Source organism: Cucumis melo, chromosome 8, assembly GCF_025177605.1.
Source record: "Cucumis melo cultivar AY chromosome 8, USDA_Cmelo_AY_1.0, whole genome shotgun sequence".
Classification (NCBI taxonomy): domain Eukaryota; kingdom Viridiplantae; phylum Streptophyta; class Magnoliopsida; order Cucurbitales; family Cucurbitaceae; genus Cucumis; species Cucumis melo.
In genome coordinates this window covers 4,931,480-4,953,506 of record NC_066864.1, presented here as the reverse complement: position 1 = coordinate 4,953,506, position 22,027 = coordinate 4,931,480, and the positions used below count along the sequence as shown (strand labels likewise).

General features: G+C 30.9%; 3 protein-coding genes across 3 annotated transcripts; 1 reads left to right on the top strand and 2 right to left on the bottom strand.

Moving 5' to 3' along the window:
* Positions 1-5,584: 5,584 nt before the first annotated feature.
* Positions 5,585-7,053, top strand: LOC103484943 (zinc-finger homeodomain protein 1-like). The gene has a single exon (XM_008442343.3). It carries the CDS (start codon positions 6,036-6,038, stop codon positions 6,780-6,782), a length of 747 nt encoding a protein of 248 aa, XP_008440565.2. The 5' UTR covers positions 5,585-6,035; the 3' UTR covers positions 6,783-7,053.
* A 5,192-nt stretch (positions 7,054-12,245) lies between these two features.
* On the bottom strand, positions 12,246-14,044 carry LOC103484942 (uncharacterized). The gene is made up of 2 exons (XM_051088851.1): positions 13,738-14,044; positions 12,246-12,917 (listed from the first exon to the last, which is right to left on the bottom strand). Exons 1-2 carry the CDS (start codon positions 13,789-13,791, stop codon positions 12,489-12,491), a joined length of 483 nt encoding a protein of 160 aa, XP_050944808.1. The 5' UTR covers positions 13,792-14,044; the 3' UTR covers positions 12,246-12,488.
* A 4,774-nt stretch (positions 14,045-18,818) lies between these two features.
* LOC103484941 (cyclin-D4-1-like) lies at positions 18,819-21,426 on the bottom strand. The gene is made up of 6 exons (XM_008442340.3): positions 20,964-21,426; positions 20,532-20,618; positions 20,336-20,434; positions 20,044-20,248; positions 19,804-19,925; positions 18,819-19,704 (listed from the first exon to the last, which is right to left on the bottom strand). The coding sequence occupies exons 1-6, from the start codon at positions 21,255-21,257 to the stop codon at positions 19,405-19,407; spliced, it is 1,107 nt and encodes a 368-aa protein (XP_008440562.1). The 5' UTR covers positions 21,258-21,426; the 3' UTR covers positions 18,819-19,404.
* Between the last annotated feature and the right edge of the window lie 601 nt (positions 21,427-22,027).

Genomic DNA, 22,027 nt, shown 5'->3' with positions numbered 1-22,027 from the left:
GATAATGTAGATAACTTGAATACCAATACAACTTAAGCTTTGAAAAAAACCAACATGCATATTTAGTCATCAGAAGCATCAACTAATAGATCACTCAGAACATATAAAAATAACATGCTCGCAGGATGATAAATCGTATTTAAGTATTTATTTTTACAGAGAATATGTTCGTTGTCATATATTTTTTTCAACGATAAAAAAAATTATATCAAGTAACGATTTGTGAATAGACTTTAAATAGACTACATGAAGACAAAATACAGTGGGAAGGAAATATTTTTTCTAAAAGAATGGGAGAAGAGGTAATTATTAAGAAGAAGGAAAAAGGGTTTGGGGGTTGGGGTTTGGGTGTGAGTTTGGTTATATGGTTGGGATGTCAGGTGGAGCAGGGTGCGGTCAGAAATGTATGTCTCTTGAACCACTTTGGCTTTGTTTTGAGAATCACATCTTCTAACCTTTCCCCATTTTAATGGATCTTCATATCTCTCTATTCTACTCGCATTAAATATTCTTCCTTTCCCCTTTCCCTCCATTTTTATATGAAAATTCCATTCGAGTTCAAATGCAATTTATACTTCCAAATCACATGTAAAACAATGGATCAAACACACAATTTAATAAAGTTACTTTTGGTAGATAGTAGGGTGTTTGTCAATCATCAAATAGTTTTTGAACGGTGTTTTATACCGTTTTCATAAAGAAAAAATAAGTTTAAATAAAATCTCAATCAAATGGTAATAATAAAAAAAGTTTGATTGTCTTAACGGGTTTTGTTTATGCCAAGTTAGGATCCCCATGTACACAACAACAACAACAAATTACATGACACACACCTCAGAGCTGCATAAATAGATTATTCGATGAAAATCCATAATTCATATAATTTATTTTATAATCACCATCTTCATATATATATGTTTTTTTATTAAAACAAAAAAGAAAAGAAAATTTTGAAGATTTTACAAGGGAAAAATGAGAAAGAAGGATAATTATTGGAGTGTGTGTGATTAAGATTTTTAATAAAAGAATAGGAAATTGATGATTTTGATGTGATTAGACAGACTGCCATTACTTATCATTCAAAAGTGTTGGAATTTTCTGTTTTTTTTTTCCCTTTTTTTTTTTTTTGGGTGTTGTTGCAGCTGAAACATTTGGAAAAGGTTATGTATTTCTGTTTCTCATTTATTTTTTTTTTTTTCTTTTGTTCTCTTTCTTCCTCGGGAAAGGTTTGTTTTTGTTATGAACAACGTCAGCATTATTAAGATGAGACAACTGAGATTTTAATCCACTTCTTAATTTAAACCAAATTAATTATATTTTTACATATCCAAATTTCATCCATGGGACTTTAATAACTAATTACAAACATAACTTTTTTATTATTATTATATATATATTTTTCAAAAGTATATTGCTGTTCGTACTGATCCTGATTCCTGATGCCTGAGATTGTCTTCAAATAGTTTTATTGAAAATTGGAATGCACATTATATACACTATTAACAAGTCTAATTTCGACTAATTAAAACTATTTCTTCAAGACCCTAATACGAAAACCCTGTATGTTGCATCATATATACTTTGTTTTTCTTTTATCCGTTTATTTTTAAAAGAAAACTATTATAATAACAAAAAATTAAAAATGTTTACAAAATAGCCTCATAAATCTATTTTTTCCATATATATATATTTTGGAAATGATGTTAATCAACATTAATTCATTCATCTGTTTATCTTTTAAACTAATTCTTTTTAATCAATTTAAGCCAATTTTTTAAAACTACATTTTATCTTTTACAAAAGTTATTTTTTTAGAACGTTGTTCATTGTTCAAATGTATGTTTCAAGAAATGTGAAAATAATAATAGTAATAGCGTAAAAATAGAAAACTAATAGCTAAGAAATAAATAGAGGAACATTCAAACTCTTTACTCTCTTTTTTTTTTTTAAAAAAAAATACTAGGCTTGGCAAACGTTATTGTTTATTTTTTTCTCTAACTTGAGAATGTTTTTAAATTTAAGTCTAGTTTAAAAACTAAAAAAGAAAAAGTTTAAAGTTTTGATAATCTTTTTTATACTTTGGCTAATAACTTCAATATTTATCTTTTGAGGAATATGAAAAATTATTGAAAAAAAAAGCATAATTTGTAAAAATTGAACTCAAAATCAGAATGACATTTTTAAAAATTTATCTACTTCTGTAGCTGTGTAAATTTGATCGTATTTATTAACTAGCCATAATTAAGTTAAAGTATGAAACCATTATACATAAATAACAAAAAAATAAAGAAAAAACAAACACACACACAGACTCAAGTTGAATAACAGTAACTCCACTATTTTATTTTACTAAACCAAACCATATAGTTATATTGGGGTCCCCATTAAAAGGGCAGACAACATGAGATTGTTTACAACAAGGGCAAAATAAATTTGTAAAGTCAAAAGGGTAAGAGTTGTAGTGAGATTCCATAAATGGAGAATCAAGAAGAAGCAATAGAAAAAAGGACACACTACAAAAACAAGTTAAAAATAATAGTCCTCATTAAGTTTTGGACATTAGAAAATTGACAGCAAAGATTCACATAAACCAACGAGTAACAAGCTAGGTTTTAAATTTAAATAGAAGAAGGATATTGGAAATGGTTAATCCTATAAATGTCATAGAGGTTTTAGAGATTAGCTAGGGAGAGTATTTTATGGCATGCACACACTCACTCATAACTCATAATTCGCTTTCTTTAGAGTTTGTAATCATATTCCCCATACAATTTTTTTTTTTTTACTTAATTAAGCATTAGCTTTATTTCTAGCCTTCATTATTGACTCTTTCTAGGTTTCGTTTATCTAAGCAATTTGTTAACCATTTCTCATAGCTGTTTTAATGTGTCTTTTGAGACTTATTTGATTTGGTTTGCTTGACAACGATGTCAACTTAGGGTGTCTTATAAGTTTCTCGAAAACATTGAAAGTTTAAGGCTTTTCAATCTTATACTTCACATCTATTGGTGTTCCGCTATTTTAAGTAAAAAAAGTTTATTTGAATTTTACTTCTTGTAAAATATGTTTTTGTTTTATGACATGAAGAAAGCATTAAATACATTAATTGTATTTGTAATTCTAATAGTTAATAGTTTAATCTCAATTATGAAATTTGACCGTTTTAAAAAACAAGACTAAATTTAACCTTGAGCTAAATAGCTCATTAGATAGGAAGCTGTTTTACTTTTTTTTCCCCTTAATTTTTAAGCCTTTTTAATAGCAATGTTTTCTGCTTTTCATCCTATTTTTTCTTTTTCCATTGTTAGGGTGTTAGTTTTAAGATATTTTTTCAAACCAGTTATGTATGATGTAGACAACTTAGTTCTGTTGGCTACTTCATGAAAAGGAAAATATTCAAAACAAAAGACATAGTCGGTTGATTTCTACATAAATAAAACCTTGTCTCAACCAGTGGTCACATGTATTATTTTTCCAATATAGACTGAAAAGCCTATTCTCACTCTTTGAAAATTAAATGTTTTCTTATTCTCTTTTTCCCAACAAGTATTTGATTGAGTCATGTAATTCTCCCAATTTTATGAGACAATTTATTTGAACCTACCCAACAATGTCAATGAAATCCATGAAATATTAAATTTTGGACAAGTGATTCATTTTCTTCACATCTGTTGTATCTAAAAGATTAAGCCGCATTTAATGGTCCAAATATCGTGTTTTAGTAAGTAAATATTCATTCTATAAATTCACAGTCCATAAATTATTACGACACAAAGTAAATTAGTTAAAAGTGTTTTTTTTTATTATTATTATTATTTTTACAATTTATACTTTTCTTACTATCCATAAAAAATTATTCATAATTAAAAAAATATATACAGTATTTAATTGATTAGATGATAATAATAGTATAATATATTATATCAAATAATGTATAGACATAATTACAAAGGAAAACACCATTCGTGGGATTAGTATCCAATATAATTAATTAGTAAGTAAAAATATAGAAGAAAAGTAAATTAATTTAGAGTTTGTAGGACAGGAAAGTGAGTGGGTTTGGTTGGTAAGATTGTGACACCTCTGCCACATCCACAGGGCATAGTATAGTATATAGCACCGTTTTCTTTTCCGTTGTGAGAGAGGTAGAGATTGGATAAAACGCGCCACTAATGGAAGGTGGTAAGAGAGAAAAAAAAATATATACACACATAAGGTTGGGTTATGATATTATGGAATTGGCGTTTGGGCTAAACAAAGGATTGGGGACACGGCCATAATTTAATGCATGTTGACGCCAAGAAGGCGTCAGCCATGTCGGAGATGAACGCACGTAGGCAGCTGCCTTAAATGCCGACAATTTAATTTTTCCTACGTAATTCCGTGTCCTTGTCAACGAACACCCCACAGCTCAAACATTCAAAAGAGAGAAAGAAAAACAAACTGATTATATCTATTATATGTTTGGCATGCAGAGCAGAGTGACATTTTTCTTTTTTTCTTTTTTTCTCTTTCTTTCTCTTAAAACAAAGGGACGCGCCGCCGTACGCGCCATCAGATTGTAGTTTAAGAGTTATGAGTGAGTAGGTCCCAGGTCACGTCAGTCCGTTTCAGGTACGGGAATGCGTGCTAATACACACCACAATGGTCTGCACCATTTCTGTCTCCTTTTGCTCTTTTGGGTTCCCGCGCGTCCCCTTCACTTTCCTCTTCCATATAATCTCCCTATTCAAAAATCAAACCACACTCTATTCATCACTTACTATTTCTCTAATTCATTCTTTACTCACTTTTCTTCTACCTTTTTATTATTTACATCACCCTCCTTCTATCTTACACACCCCCAAACTTCATTAATATTTAATAATCTATGATATTATTAAATCATTTCTACATGGTTGGCTTCCAGTATTATATATCTTTTTAATCTATTATCCAACTATATTTCACTTCAATTTTTCATTCCTCATAAAATTGGGTTCAAAATTTCATGCATGGTTTGTACTTTTGTTTTTATTTTTATGTTTTCACTCAATTTTTGGTTGAGATTGAATACGAATGTAACGAAGTTTCTTAATTTCTGACTTTGAATTTAAATTTTGCATGTTTACAAATATATAGAGAGATGAAGTTTGGAATATATTGTCCATATTAAGCAAAGGTAAGTGTTAGGCCCTTGTCTAAATTGTAGTTTAGATTTGGTATTGTATTCTAAAATAGACTTTTGTGAAATTTTATTTGGAACGGAATGGAATCAAATTCAAATTTTATCCAACTTATTTTTAATTAAAATTTGATCCATCTATGGATGATACAAATTTCAAACTTAGTTGATTTGTTTGTAATAACGTCACGTCATTAAGAAAAACCAAAATTTTCGATTATGTATGTGTAGAAAATTCAATCGAAACAAACGTATTTAAAATCCCAAAAACAAATAAGGAGTGGAATTACAAAGAGGTAGTTAGTTATTTTATTTCAACTGCTTTTGTTGTTTTATTATTTATTAGATAAGAAATGAAAGATTTGAACTCACTGATAAACTATATAGCACTTGTACAGGTGAAGTGGTAGAATGGTTGAGAAAAGAGGTTTGAGTTTAGATTGGGCAAGTGAGGTGAAGCACTTGTTGCAAATTCAAACTCCACTCTTTTGCACTTTTCCAAAATTTTAACTGCGCAGTAATAATGAAAAGAGAAAAATGTTAAAAAAAGAAAGAAAAAAAGTTAGAAAAAGAAAACAGAGGAGGGTTAAGTTAACCGGGTAAAGCCGGTGAGAACGGCAATGGGGGTGGGGATCGTACGGGATCCTTATTTGGTTGGGACTGAGAAACGGCAAAGTATATGAACCCTTCTGAAGAACTACAGCTTTTCTCCTTTCTTTTCTTTTTTTTTTTTCTCTTTATTTTTGCCCCTCTCTGCAGAGTGGAAAATTAATGTCCACATTCTCTCACTTCTCTTATCTTCTCCTCTGAAATCCCCCCCTTCTTTTTTTTTTATTTCTTTTTTTCTCAATTTCCCTCTTAATTTTTTGCCATGGATTTCGAAGATCAAGAGGAACACGAAGAAGAAGAGATGGACATGACGGCAGCGAGTTACGACGACTCGTTGCCCAACTCAGGAACCCGACTCAAAATCCCCACTACTGCTGACCAAATCATTTCATCATCTCCTGGACAGAGGAAACCCAAATACAGAGAGTGCTTAAAAAATCACGCCGTTGGCATTGGAGGTCACGCCCTTGACGGTTGCGGCGAATTTCTCGCCGCTGGAGCTGAAGGTACACTCGACGCTCTTAAATGCGCCGCTTGTAACTGCCACCGCAACTTCCACCGTAAAGAAACCGACAACAACCTTAACCCCGCCGTAGGCGTCGGTCTCGGAATCGGAGAGCCATTTCTATTACCCCACCCAGGACAGTTCTCCCCTTACTACCGAACCCCAGCTGGGTACCTCCACGTGGCGCCACATCACAGGCCATTAGCTCTCCCGTCGACATCAGGCGGCGGTGGCACCCACAGCAGAGAAGAACAAGAAGATATGTCGAATCCGAGCGGCGGAGGTGGCGGAGGAAGTAGTAGCTTTGGGAAGAAGAGATTTAGAACAAAATTTACACAAGAACAGAAGGACAGAATGCTGGGACTGGCGGAGACATTGGGTTGGAGAATTCAAAAACACGACGAGGCGGTGGTGCAGCAGTTCTGTAACGACACCGGAGTAAAGCGGCACGTGCTCAAGGTGTGGATGCATAATAACAAGCACACTCTTGGTAAGAAACCCTAGAAAACCACCCCATATTAATTAAAATTAAAACTAAATTATATATTAAAAAAAATCATAACTTCATTGTTAAATCAAATGTTAACTTCAACTTCTCTCCAGAGCTCTCTCTATTTTCCCGGATTTTTAGATTTAGGGTTTCATTATCCTCATCCTCATCTTCTTCTTCTTCTTCTTCTTGTTTTTTTTTTTTTTTTTTTTGGGGTTTGTGTTAATTAATTGGAATATTTGGATATATCTATTGTATCCACTTATTAAATACCCTTAATTTTTATATTAGTGTGTCTTCATTTTCTGTTAAATCAAATTAATTAGTATTTTACTTAATGGGTTTTTTTCTCTTCAACACCAAGTTGACTTTTCTTCTTCATTCGTGGAATCTAAGGAAGGAAGAAAAAAAAACGACAGAACGGGATTTCGGAATAACACCAACGTGTATGAACCTACACTTTTTCCGTTTAACATTACATTCATTCATGTACTCCCAATTACACACCAAAATTGAATTTTTTTTTTAAAGAAAAAATGGGTTAATTAATAATGTTCAAAAAAACAAACCCCAACTGTCATTTAAATTCATTTATACTTACACTAGTCATCAATGCAAGAAATATATGTCCTTGAATTACTTTCTTTTTTATTTTTATTTCCATTATCCATAGGGTAATGTAATCAAGTAATGATTAATGATGTCAATTATTTTATGGGGAAAGAGTAAAGAGTTGGTTATACATATTATTATATGCAGAATTTTTCAGAAACATGAAATGAAACATATATGGGGTTGGTTTTTCTGATCTGCTGGGCATTATTTGTCGATAGATCCAATGTCTTGGTCTCAACTTTTAATTTTGTGTTCTTTCCTTTTCATTTTCCTTCTCTTCTCCAAGGGAACATGTGGGCACTTCTCAACCTCCAACGTTTTTTCCCCTCTATTTTCCTTTTTTTCCCCCCCATCCCTTTGTCTTTCTATCTTAAAAAAAAAAAAAAGATTTTTTTTTGGATAGAAGAAGGGACATTCAGCTTTTGTCTGTGACTTGTTAGTTCATCCTTGCATAGAATCTCATCATCAAGATTCTTCTGTGTTTCATCAACTTCAGCTCTTTATTTTTATTATTTCCCTAAAATAACCCTTTTAAAAATTTAACCCTAATAATTAATTTCTATAAAATTAAAATGTAGTAATTAGTAAAGAGATGGGCATGCATTAATTGCAAAATTTGAAGCATTATATGTTTGTACAAATTTGTTGCTTCAAACATATCAACAATTAAGGAAACAAGTTTGTTTTTTAGCGGTTTTTGGTGTAAATAGATGTTTTTTTTTCTTTACATATATGAAAAAAAAAAAGCAGCATGTTGAAAATGTGGTCCATTTAAAAATGACCAACCCAAAACCTGCATACAAGAAAGCAATGTGGGGAGAAGAAGTATTTAAGTCTAGTCAAAGTCAAAGATATAAATATGAAAAACACAAAAAATCAGAGAGTGTGTATATATGTATTTTTGTTTTGTTTTAATAATAATTCATAATCAAACCAAATGAATTCAACCAAACTCTAACTTACTTTTAGTGCATAACTCTGTCTTTATTCATCGTTTTAAAAGCAGCTCTGAGAATGTGACGGTTTCTTCAGCCTTTTTCCTTAAACTTCTGTATCTATTGCCAACATCCCCATTTTTTGCCTTTCGAATCCTTTTTCTTTTTCAACCACATCCACATCATGTTTTTTCTTTTTTTATTTATTATTATTATTATTTATACAGTGATGGGAGGTTTGGTTTTTGAGTCGGTTCTCGAACTCGTTATGAAATGTGATTGAAAGCAATTTTGAGGTGGTTTTGAATTCTAACTATTTCAAAACTAGATTGAGAGAAGAGTGATAAAGAAAAAGAAAACAAAACATTCTTGTAAGTGAGTACAATAAATCAATGAATTTAATGCTCACGGGAGTAAATGATGGACGAAAAAGTGTTTATCTGCTTGTGTGAACAAATACACAAAAGAAAATAAATACATGATATATATGGAAACCTTGTCTATTATTGTTTGCCACCTTTCAACTCTATATGTTCCGTTTTATGTTATTTCGTTTATAATCTTTTTTCCGTGATCCTAACCCCTAAACTTACTTTTTCATATATGTTTAGAGTTATTCATATGAACAATGACACAAACTTTTCCGTACATAAATTTAATGTCAAATGTCTTCGGCAATTCTTTTGAACGTATCAACATGGAAAAATAACACTTTTATAAATGTGTTAATTGAGTCGAGATATTTGGATAGCCACGTTGATTCCTTGACATTTAGTATATTGTCCAAAAAAAATAATAAAATAAAACTTTCCAAAATTTATAGTATAACATTAAATTCATTTTTATTCATTAATCAGGCACTATGTCAAATTTATTCTCTATACTTTAATTTTATTAAGTATATTAATATATACAATTGTGTTTAATGGAGGAAGAGAGGGAAAGGTTAATTTTAGTTTAATGAAGAACTCAAGGGTAAAGTGATGGCCATGGGTGAAGTGTGTTCGCTATTTAATTACCTCCGACAATGGGCGAAAGGAGATTCTAAAAATATAAGATATGGCAATTGCTTTTTTGTCTATATATCTTCAACTATGTCCTTTTGCCTTTTTGTCTTCTAAATTAAACGACACATTTCTCTTCATACCTCAAATGTCGAAAATCTAAAATGTTCGTATCATGTCTACATGATTTGGAATTCAATAACCATTGTGAAAACGAAATCCTTTGGGGGCTTTAATGTATGCTGTCTTCATGCTTGATTTGTCTATCCCATGTCTCTCGACTTAGTCATGTCTCTTATTTACTTGTTCCAAACCATTTGGAGGATAGAAATGGATAACTTACCCACAGGAATTTTTTCCATGTCTTAATTTTCAATCAATCCTGTATGAGAGCTATCAAATACTTACACATGAACGATGATATTATTTTAACGAAAAATTTCCTAGACATTAAGGAAAATAGTGGAAAATAAGTGGGGTAAGGTTTTCAATTCATGATGAAGATAATACACTAACTTAAACAAAAAGATGATTAATTTGGAATCATGTAGCTTGCATTTGAAAGCATACGAAGTGAAAAAGGAAAAGGAAAAGAAAGGGCCACGTAGAGGAAAGTAAAAGTATGCAATGTTCTAAATTCTAGATACTTGTTTTACTTATTTTACGCGGAACTAAAATGGTAAAGACGTATGATTGTCTATCTATGCACACATTACACTTTAAATTTAAACCTAACCTAGCCACAAACCAAGGGAGCGCAAAATACAAATTTAGAAGGATATGAAAAAGTTAAACTTGGGAGAATATGATGAAATGAAATTGGGGTTTGTTTTGTAGTGGCCAGAGGGATGTGAAGTGAAGGAAAAGGAAAGAGAGAGAGAGAGAGAGAGAGAGAGAGAGAGAGAGAGAGAGAGAGAGAGAGAGTAATGGAGGGATTAAGATAATCAAGGGACGTTGGATTCTTCTTTTAAAGGTGGGGATTGATTAAGACGTGTCAATGGCCCAACCATTCCCTCAATCTTTGCCTTCCCCCTCCCTTTTTTATAAGATTTCCCTGACTTCTCCTAATCTCATCTGGTTTTCATTTCATTTTATTTTCTCACTTTTGAAAATTATAATAATTACAATAATAATAAGAATAATTTTTTAAAAAAAAAAGAATAAAAAAAAGTGGGAGTACGCCACGTGTACCAGGTGGAGTTAGGGGGTGGGTGGGACAGAGCCACAGAGGTATGAGATTGGGGATACATAGAGAGAGAGAGAGAGAGAGAGAGGAAAACAGATATGAAGATGGGCCTACTGCTTCCATTTGGGCCTTTTCTTTTGGATGTCGGCAGTAGGCCCAATCATCATTTCTCTTTCTTTCTTTCTTTGCTATTATTATTATTATTATTATATTTGGTGAATCTTATGCACATTCCCCTCTTTATTCAATCTAAAACCTTCTGTTTAGACCTTTTTCTTTTTAAAACTTTCACTTGATAATTCCTTTGATATTAGATACAAACTATATGCATGCCAACTGGATGAAGCAGCTCTATTGGATAATATATATATATATAGAATTATTGCAGTTTAAACCCCCGATTTTCGATCTCCACCTTGTAAAAAATTGTTTCTTTAAGTTTATGCACTTTTAAAATGTTGTTTAGTTTAGTTCTTGTTGTTGAGATTTTATTAGTTATTTAATATAAATACAAAGGAATTTATACGTAGATGTGTTGAGTGATTGATATAGAAGTAAAATGTCAACGACTAACGTCTCAAAATATTAAATGAAAGATGTTTTTCAAATTCTCTCTTAGCATATCGCTTTGCTACTTTTTTCTAAATTGGAACTATAGTTTTTTTTACTGCATATAACATAAAACTTATTTAGCCACTTAGACACCAAAAATTACAAACCAATTGATCAATTTATTAAAGAATTTACAAAATTTAAATAGCGAGATTAAAGTAAGAGTTTTTTTCGAAGTTTATGAACAAAAACAAACATTTTCTTAAAGTTTGGGACCCAATAAGATTTAAATCTAAATTTAGATTATTTTGCATGTGTTCACTTCTATTATAAGTTAAGTTATAGTTCTTCTTTTGATTTCATTCAAAAAGTTTAATAATTAACAATAAATGACATTATTTATCTATCAGCTGGTGATCAATAAAACTTGATGAGTGGAGTCGCCAATAATATGTCATATTTTAACCAAGAATAATATTGCTATAATCTTGAGATAGGATATAGTCCTCTTGAGTATTATTGGACATATCCACAACTCTAAGCCCTCGATAATGAAGTGATGTCCTCACTTTTCTCTGTTGACCTGATCTTTTTATCCATAGCCTACGATATTTAATTTAATTTGATTATCCCTATTAGCTTGGAGTGCCAACATTATGCTTTTGCTGTCTAAAAAGAGACTTGCAAAATTTCAATCGGAGAGAATCTCAAACTTTTAAGATAGGAAAGAATAAAAAAAGAACCTATAATATAATCAAACAGTGCCAAAACCCTAAATATTAATCTTAAAAATCAACTTATATTATAGTTTTGCTTTTATCAATAATTTTTTTTTATGCTTCATCCACTCTTGGAGCCAAGAAGGTTAAATTTATCTATTTAGTTCCTATGACTTTGAAAAAAAGTTAGAATTTATTCTAAATGAATCTCATATCTATATACGTAGTTTTTTCTAATAATTATTCAAAAATACTTTATAAAAAACACATAATAAACTGAATTATAACTTTATCCCGTTTAAATTATCAAACATATTCATATAGCATAGCATGACAATGAAAAAGATATTGTCAGGAGACCATTTAAAAATTAGAGTGAAGAATCAATCTTCAAAATAATAATAATAGGTGGGTTTATTTATTGAGTTATATCCCAATTAACACATGATAATTAATGAGGTTAAAAAGAGGTCCAATTGAGTTAATAAATTGAATAAAGAGAAATCATGCATATATACTTTATACATTACTCAATAATTCCAAATATAGGTCAAAATTATCTCACTTTGTATAAAAACTTTACAATATTTTGGTTTTTTAAAAAAAAAACAAAAAATCTTTCCATTATTTCCAATAACCAACGACATGTCGGCTTATTAACACACCCCAAATATTTGGAAGTATCGAGTACGTATATATATTTTTCCAATCAAACCTCACGTTTCTTTCCAACAAACGGCACCGGCGCCGCACTCGACCGGAGAGATTTAGCCCAATCCAACCTTTTCATCTCCGGGACAGATCGAGAGAGGGTGTTGGACCGGGAGGTCCTCGGTCGGAGACTTTCCGGCGGGGGCGCCTCCTTTTTTGTCTCTCTTATTTCCATTTTAGTCCCTCCATCCATTTTGATGCTGATATTTACCTCCAAAAGCTCCTTATTGGCTTTCGCCGCCGGCTTAATATGAGCGGAATTTTTCCGGTGGTGATAAAGGCGGTGAAGGCGGAGAGCTTGTTGGTATATCCCTCCTTTAATCTCTTCCTCCAAATCTCTCTCTATTTCATTCTCAATTTCTCGCCGGATTTTCATCTCTTCCTCTGAAATAATTTCATGCTTTAAACCCTTCTCCTCGATCTTTACCTTTTTCAAAATTAAATTCTTTACTCATTTTTCATTAAATGAAAAAATAAAAAAAAAATATATAATTATCCAAATCAAAATACATACGCTCATTTGGTTCTTACAATATAACTAAATTATAAAAGTATGTTTAATTTGAAATAATGTTCGAAGTTTTTTTCTTTTAAGCACTTAAAAACATAATTCCAAACCTAGTACCCTAGAGTTTTTAAAAAAGAAAAATCAAACATTTGATTTCAATGGAAAAAGATAAATACCTCAATTACTAAATTATGTAATGTTGACAATGCTTGGTCTAAATTATATTTTGAACTGTACTAAAAACACTAATTAAAGTTGAAAGATATATAATTAGTTTTTAGATCAACATGGAATTTAAATATGTAGGTTGGTTCCGAAGGTTATGTGTGTCCTTTGCTAATGAGTTTGTAATATGTGAAAGACCCAAAAAATAAAAGTCAATATAAATTGAGGAGACATGAGTTAAATCAACCTATTATGGTACCATCTTAAATTACTCAATAAATCAAAAATTTAAGTTAGTGGATGAACTTAAATTTAACTATATATATCATATATTTGAGAGTTAATAATGCTTTAATTTGCATTGTGAAAAGTAAATCCACCCTTTTAAATAATATATGAATAACACTATCAGATATGGGCTCGTATTAGGGGTGTGTGTATAATGTGTATATATGTATATGTTCTGACGGTTTTGTGTTTAATATTATGAACGTTTGTTAAGAAAATAGCTAAATAAAGATTAGAAGAGAGAAGGAAAAGGAAAATGAAAATAAAACGTGTTAGTGTCACATACCATATTTGCATGAGCATTATTATGAGGAGACCGACTAGGTAGCAAAAGTGACATATCAGCCAACCCTAAAAATTACGGAACATATATATATATATATATATATATATATATATATGATTAAAAAAAGAGAGAGAGAGTAAGAGATTTGAAGTGATTAAATAAAATATGAAGCAGAAGAAAAAGAAAAAGAAAAAGGAGAGTGAAGGAGGGGGATAAAGAAAAAAAAGTGAATGGCGGAACAACCTAGGATGGATGTTGGGGTTGAAGTTGTAGGGTTTTAATTTATGGGTTTTTGGAGGTTGTTAGAGTTAGTATGATGATCTTGTCTCTCAGGAAGATCATATCTTTTTAAAAGAGCTGAGGAGTAGTGATTGGAATTGGTCTGTGATGGTGTGGGACACAGTTGAAGAATAATATCAATGAAGTGACACATTTTTTGTTTGGATTATGGACCTTATTTTAGGAGCCAAAGTGTTCTAATGTTTGTCGGCATGCAGTTGGATGTAGTTTTGCCTATTACTTCTACAAATTAGAATGACAATAACAATGATAATAGTAATAGAGGGGGGAAATTAACAGTGCTTTACGTGCAAGAGATTACATGGAGGCCCTAAGGCTTTGCTGTCTTTTTGGGTTGTCCTTAAAGCAAAATCCACTTCAAGTTGTTTATAGCCTACCCTTCAGTCTTACCTCCCCTCAAGTCTCCAGATGTGTTTGATGTGAACTCTCACAATCCAGAGGGGATTCACTTTAATTACTATATATTGGTTTGAACTATTCTCAACTTAAAACATAACAAACCAAGATGATACCTAGGAATAAAACCATCGCAAATCAGACTTAGTGTTGGGCTGAAAAACGTTGGAAATTCAAGCCCAAAATGTACCTAGATAGGACCTATTAAAAGGGCCCTAGGATATATATGTAGAGCGTAATTGAGCCATGACACAATTTGCTCACCTCGACCTTGGCTATAGCTATGAAGGCCAACAATTACTATTTTTACTAATCGTAGGCTTTGGACTCAAAAACGTAACTCCTTGGTCAACCCAATTATTCGCGTTCTGCCTACTTTAATATCTGGGAAGCGTCATGATATATTTACAAAAATATGCCCACTTTCGACCTTAAAATTAAGGATAACTCCAATCTCTTTCGTTCTCATGTTCTAAACTCTTACCCTCTTGTAACAACTCTAATCTAAATCAAGTATGCGAGCTTGTGTGTGATAAGCATTACACTGCCATAACTCAAGCATGTTTTAATTTTTAGAGTTAAAATATACTTCCAGTATATTTTCATTCTTTTTCATATTTTAATTAATCCATACACTTTCAATTATTGTCCATATTTCTAATATTCTTAAATCCAATCAATAGAGTTAGTTTGATGTTGGGTAGTTTCTCTAAAAAATTAATAATTAACCTCGTCGTGAAAAATATATATTTGCAGTGTCAATATAAATTGAATGCTTCAACCTGATATAAGAGAGGCTAGAAATGTTAACTTAACAATTGACATATAAAATTGAACATTTATGTTTTGAATTAAATTATTAAAAAAAAAAAAAAAAGACGTAAGTGGAATTAGGTTAAAGTTTTTTGGATGTCGTATTTTGAAAGCATGAAAACTAGTAATTTCAACTCATTTAAAACCCCTTAAAGAAAAAAACAAAAGAAGAGGAAATTGGATAATAAAATGATTTGAAAAATTGTGAAAAGCATTTTTGGGTGGGAAATTTTAGGATGAGCCAGAAAACATCGATCTCTATTTGCCCCATTTAGGCGAAGAACCTAAAGATCAAGAAGCCCAATCAATCATGTATACTTTGAACATCCACCCCTCAAACACAAATAAAATACAACTTACCACCTGATCATTTAAACATCAGCTAAGCCCTATAAATCATACTTTATTGGTAGTGGTTTAAATCATATTATATATCTTGATTTAAATATATAATGAAAATTTCTTACCCATGTAGACCAATAAATTTGTCGAGAAACAAAATTTTGTATGAAGTATAAGGTAAGGATTAAGTTATTATGTAATAAAAACTAACAATTAATTTCAATAAATTTTCTCATCTTAGAGACTAGATTTAATGTAAGTTTCAAAGCATAGAGATTAAATTTGAACTTATTATTATTACTACTATTTTTCTAAGCTCACAAAAGATCCAACTATTAACTTAATAGTTAATGTTTTACATCTGTTAAGTACTTCTATCCATCTTTTTTTTTTATATTAAAGTTAAACATTGAACAATCCCAAAAACAATAACATATATTTTTAGTACAATTAATGGAGGAAAATTGGAATCACGAATTGCATATATATATATACACTACATATAAGTTGATATATGAGCGCTTTGGGAAGAAGTTAGGTGAAGCAAACATTGAAAGCAGAAGGGTAAGCAAAAGACAATGAATTCAATAATCTGATCCCATCTGATCAAGTGCAGAATAGAGTGAGAGACATAGAATAATATAACTAGAATGGGGAAAATAGATAAATTAGTGAGTTTTTCTTTTCTTTAAATTAAGTTCAAGAAGTAATATTATTCCTTTATATATGCTTCTTTTGTCGGGTGAGATTTAGAGTACCAAATTAAACTGTGGTAAGTACTAAGACTAAGATGAGAAGGAAAAGGAATCAAGATTTTAATTTTTGCTAAAATAAAACAAAAACCCAACTCAACCCAAACCTTTTTAAAGTTCGATTCAAACTCCCACCCCACCCCGCCCTCTCTCTATCTATCTCTTTAATTTGTCTTTCTAAAAAGCTGATCGTATACGTATTATTTTAATGGGACTCTCTCACGTGCTGTGCAAGTGAGAATTGTTAATAAAATTAATAAATAAAAAAGAATGAATTTGTTCATGCAAACAAATGAAGAAAGTGATAAAGAATTTATTATATAAAAAAAAAAATTATATATTTTTTTTAAGAATGCACCACACAGTGGAATCTCCACCAAGTTAAAGGCACATTATATATATATATATATATATATATATAGCCATTTAATTAATTAACAAGGCATCGATCATCACTTTTGTTTTGTGGTATTTATATCAAAATAACTGCTTAAACCGTGGCTTCGTCTCTTCTGCTTTTTTTAGGTTAATTTCTCCTTTATTCACTATCTTTCTCATCATTATACGCATATTACTACACATAATCAACACCACCCTCTCATCAATAACATTATCACACCAATAAACAGAACATAATTCAAAAATTCCAACAATTTATATGTAGAAATTAAATATTAAAATAGTAGAAAAACCGTGACCCTATCAAAAAAAGATTTTTCATATTCCAATTACAAAAGTACTGTCTCCACTCTCAAACTGAAAGAACACAAAAAAGAAAACTTCACTAGAGGGAGTAAACCTAAGCTTTTAAAGTGTTTTTAGTGTTTGAAGTCTGTTAATGAGAGACAACTAATATTTTAATATTTTATCAAGACCCTACAAAATATTGATCCTAACTTATTAGAATAAATTTGCATGAAATTATAATATAGTAAAAAAAAAAAAAAGTCACATTGGTAATATTCAAAAACATAAAACTTTTGAAACATAGCATTTCAATCCTTCAAAATCAAATTTGATTGTATAAAGTTCATATTTATATAAATTTTGTAAAATCAAACACTGATTAAATTGATTCAAAATGATACAAAACATCATATAAGAGACACTTAAACATTTTTTAACCATTTTAAAATCATTGTAAAACATATTTCGGTAGCTATATTACATAAGGTTCATAAATCACAATAATGTTGTTATGTGTTACGTTCATAGGAAATTAAAGAATTTGTTCTTTTTCAGTAAGGTATTGATTAAATTAATCAATGTGTAAATTAAATAGGGTAAGTACAAATATAGAAAATGGTGGTCAAAATTAAGGTTGGGAGGAGGGTCCTGCATTATCACGTGACAATGGGACACAAGTAAAATTAATTCCATGAAGTACGAGATGACCTTTCCTTTCAACTTTATAGGCCAAAAAGGAATCCCTTCATTAAATCTCTGCACACTAAATTCTAAACAAACCTCCCAACACTTTATATTAATTACTTCCCTAATTAACTCCTCTTCCCACTTAACCATAACAATGCCTCCCATATTCACTAATATATACAATACATATATATATCTTTATTCTCTTCTGAATATTATTTATTAATCATAAACATATCATTAAACTAATGCTCTTCCCATTCATCAATATATTCTAAACCACTCTAATCTTGTTCCACATTTTCACAAGCATACAGTTACCCATTAGGTTAAATTATAACCAATATCCTTTAATTTTATCTTTTGTTTAGAAAATATTCTTCTGCATGCTTTAATGTTTATAACTGTTTCAAAGAATAAAAAACCCTTTTGATATTTCATACATAAACCCAAGATTTATAACAATATGGCATTAGACCATTGTATTCGTTCTAGGTCACTACCACATAAGTTCACGTCTAAAGGATTGATGTTCTAAGAGTTTATTTTAAAACATTTAAGAAACCTAATCATATAATATTGTAATATTTGGAAGTATAGGGGTACTCGCAGGTTTATGATGGAGCTTTTTACGGTTTGTCATTGCTTTTTTGTTATAGCTAATGTTTTGTCTAAACCCACATCAACAAACGAATATGTATATATATGTGATAGATTGAAGAAGGTGGTGTGTTATGGTATTTATGTAGTAAACGAAATGGGGAATTGAATTATTTGAGAGAAAACAGAAATATTCGAAAGGACGAGTGAATTCAAGTGGATACTTACAACAATTTGAGCTTGACCATGCTTAGCTGTCGTTTAAGGAAACTTTATTGTTCTTTAATGTCTGTTGCAAAGCCAATGTTTTTAAGTGGATACTTGTCAGTGACAACCATGGCAACCCAAACCCTGCCTCCCACACAACACTTAAAAGAACAATAAAATAAAATTCATAACTCTCCCCTTCAAAAAATGGCAATGCCAGCTGAAAACCTCAACCTCTCCAGTCTCCTCTGTTTTTGTGCAATTAATAGCAAAAATCAAAATCAGTGCAAGCATAAATTTTGCAATACTTCCAATGTTCTTTTTTTTTTTCTTTGTTTTTTGAATAATAATCATTATATACATAACAGTGATACAGATACAGATCAATCCATCCCAGATGTTGACTGGTCATACACTCAAAAACATAGAGAAGTTTGACCAAGTGGGTCCCTCTTTCTCAATCCCCAAAAACAAACACATATATAATTCCACTGCCCTGTTCTGTTCTGTTCTTCTCTGCTCTCCTTCCATACAATAACTCAATTATTTAAACCCCCAAGGAAAATAAATCCAAAAAAAAAATTAAAAAAAAAAAAAAAAAAAAGAAGAACTCACTCATTCACTCCAAAATCACACACCACACCATCACACATCTCCTCTACTCTTTCATATTCATAATTCTTCTTCCTCTGCTTCTTTTACAGTAAAATTCTGTTTACAAAAGTGAATTTAGCTCTCTTTCACTCTAAAACTCTATCTATCTCAAACTTATGAATATGAAATGTTGTGGAAAATTCCATTTCTAACTAATGACCACTCTAATTTAATTCCTTATCAACGTACCTAAATTTTTATTTTTTTTTAATTTTTTTTGTGTGTTCTCTCATTTGACAGGACTGGATGGACTTGTATCATCATCATTTGATGATGGTCTATCTTGTCTCCTCCTCTTGCTGTCTTGACTGTCATGAGAAGAAGAAGAAGAAGAAGAAGAAGAATTACCATTACCATATGAACCTGCGGTTAATAATTCCTCTGTTTTGTAACTCAAACAAGCTGCATCCAAAACCCCAACAGGGCTTTGAGGAACTGAACCAACATTACCACCACCCAATGTATTTCCATATACATTACTAATCAATGAAAAATCTCTAATCAGTTCAATGCACTTCATCACTCTTTCCTGCAAAACAAAACCATAAAGCAAATGTTTAAAACAATTAGCAAAAATGTGTTTTTTTAAGGGAAAAAAAGGGAAAAAGCGAAGTTCTTTTTGTATTACTTTCTCCATATATGGAAAAGAAAGGATTGCTTTATTCATATCTGGTGTTTGAAATTCTCTTGAAATGGAAATTGCCACAGCCAAAGCAATTTCAGAAGGCTTGAATTCCAAGAAGTCAATGCCTGCATGCATTTAATTTTTCCCAACCACAAAACTGTATCAAAACACATTAATTTCTGGGGAATGCTACTGAATTTTTTTCAGTCAGTAAATGGAAAGAAAAAAACTGCTTTAAAACACCTTTAATTGTGCTCAGAATGAGTTGTGATGATTTTGAGAAGTAAAAGCTTGGTATGTTCTGCTGCTCAACACTGATCTTACTGAGGAAATAATCAATGAAAGAAAATGGAGTTATGGCTTGCATCTTCCATTTCAACCTACTTAGAACAAGAAGTTCCATTCTTTGTATGGTTTTTGCTTCAAACACAAACTTTGGTTCCTCAACCTGTACTTCAAAATTGAAACCCATCAACAAAACAGTAAAAAGAAATTCAATCACAATTTTTTATAATAATTTTGAAATTCATTTAACCTGTAAATCTATAGGAAGAGGAACTTCTGTCTCCTCCATTTTTGCTGCTAAAGACATACAAGCTACTGACAGCAGCTGTACAGTCCAGCTTTTATCCATCTAAATAATAAAAACATATAAGAAAATGTTCATAACATGACAAGAAATATAGAAAGAGAAAAAAAGAAACAGACATTGTTTGATTTTTGGAACTTACAGGCAAATGATACACTGAGAGGAAACGGTCCAAGTAGTTCATAGATAAACAAAGACTCAGAGGACCAAAGCTGTAATGGGCATGAGCCTGTTCATCACACCATATTGAATCAAATAACGAACTAACTAAAGATGGCACACAATGGAATCACAAGTACTGAGGGACCATAAACTGTTGAAATCGGGAAAAGAAAAGCAAAAAAAAAAAAAAGGAAAGAAAAGAAAAGAAAACAGACCCCATCATTATGAATAAAATAATCAAACCAAACAAAAAGAGAAAAATGAAGATTAATGAGAAGGGTAAAAAGCAACTCAAAGTTTCATTGATGGAAAAGAGACCTTAGAAGAATCAAAACCCCTCTTTAGAAATGAATCAAAAAGAGAAAAGAGGCATTTTTCCATCATCAGATTTCAAAAGAAAAAACAAACCAACCTTCCAAATCCAATCAACAGCCTCTCTTCTAAACTTCAAATCCAAATCCCCAGAGAGCATTCTCTTAAGATAATCATGAGTTGGTAAATGCTCAATCTCTTTCTCAACCATTCTTTTAACTCTCTCTTCACTCTCTAGTACAGAAGAGCCCAGAAAATTTTCGGATCCGAAAAATTCAACATTCGGTTCACGGGTTCTTCGATGGGGCAGAGAAATTGAGCATCGTTCATCAAATTCATTATTTTCATCAAAACAAATATTGGCATTCTCTGTACAGTAAAAACTATCCGCCATTGAAAAGATGGGAACTTGAAAATGACCTGAAGAAGAAATATCAAATAAATAAAAAAAGCATTTGATGTTTCTTAAGAAATGAGTTGAAAAGATAGAGAGAGAGAAGGAATGGAGTTTGAAGTTTGAAGAAGCAAGAGTGTTGGAAAAGAGAAGAGAAGAGGAGGTTTGTTTATGTAGAAGATGATGAGAGAATACCGAGTTTAGGGTAAAGCTTTCCACTACTAAATACACAACAACTAAACATTTTCCATTTTAAAAAAAAGAAAACAATTATTTTTCTTTTTTCATTTTATGTTCCAATTTCAAAATCTTTTTCCCCTACTTTATTTTATTTCTCCATCTGAAGAAAAGGAAAAGACCATATGTGATTCATGACTTATATATATAAATAGATTAAATGTTCCTTTAAAAGAAAAGTGCAATTCCAAATTTCCAAGTTTGAATTTTGAAACAATATGTAGTTCTAATACAATTTCATATATATATATATATATATTTTTAATTAATTTTAAAAAGTCACTTTTTTAGATTTTAAAATTTGACCTGTTGACTATGTCTTCTGAATTAAATCGTGAACTTGTACAAGTGTTGCAATCTTTTATCTTTTGGTTAACTTTTGTTAAAATTTTGACGAACTAATGATAAAGGAGATGTCGATAAAATTTTGTTTAAATGTGCGAGTTGATGGGACTTAGGCCATATCTAATTTTGTGTATTGATTTGGTTGTGACTTAGATTCGATGAATTGGTTTCTTAGGGCAACTTATTTT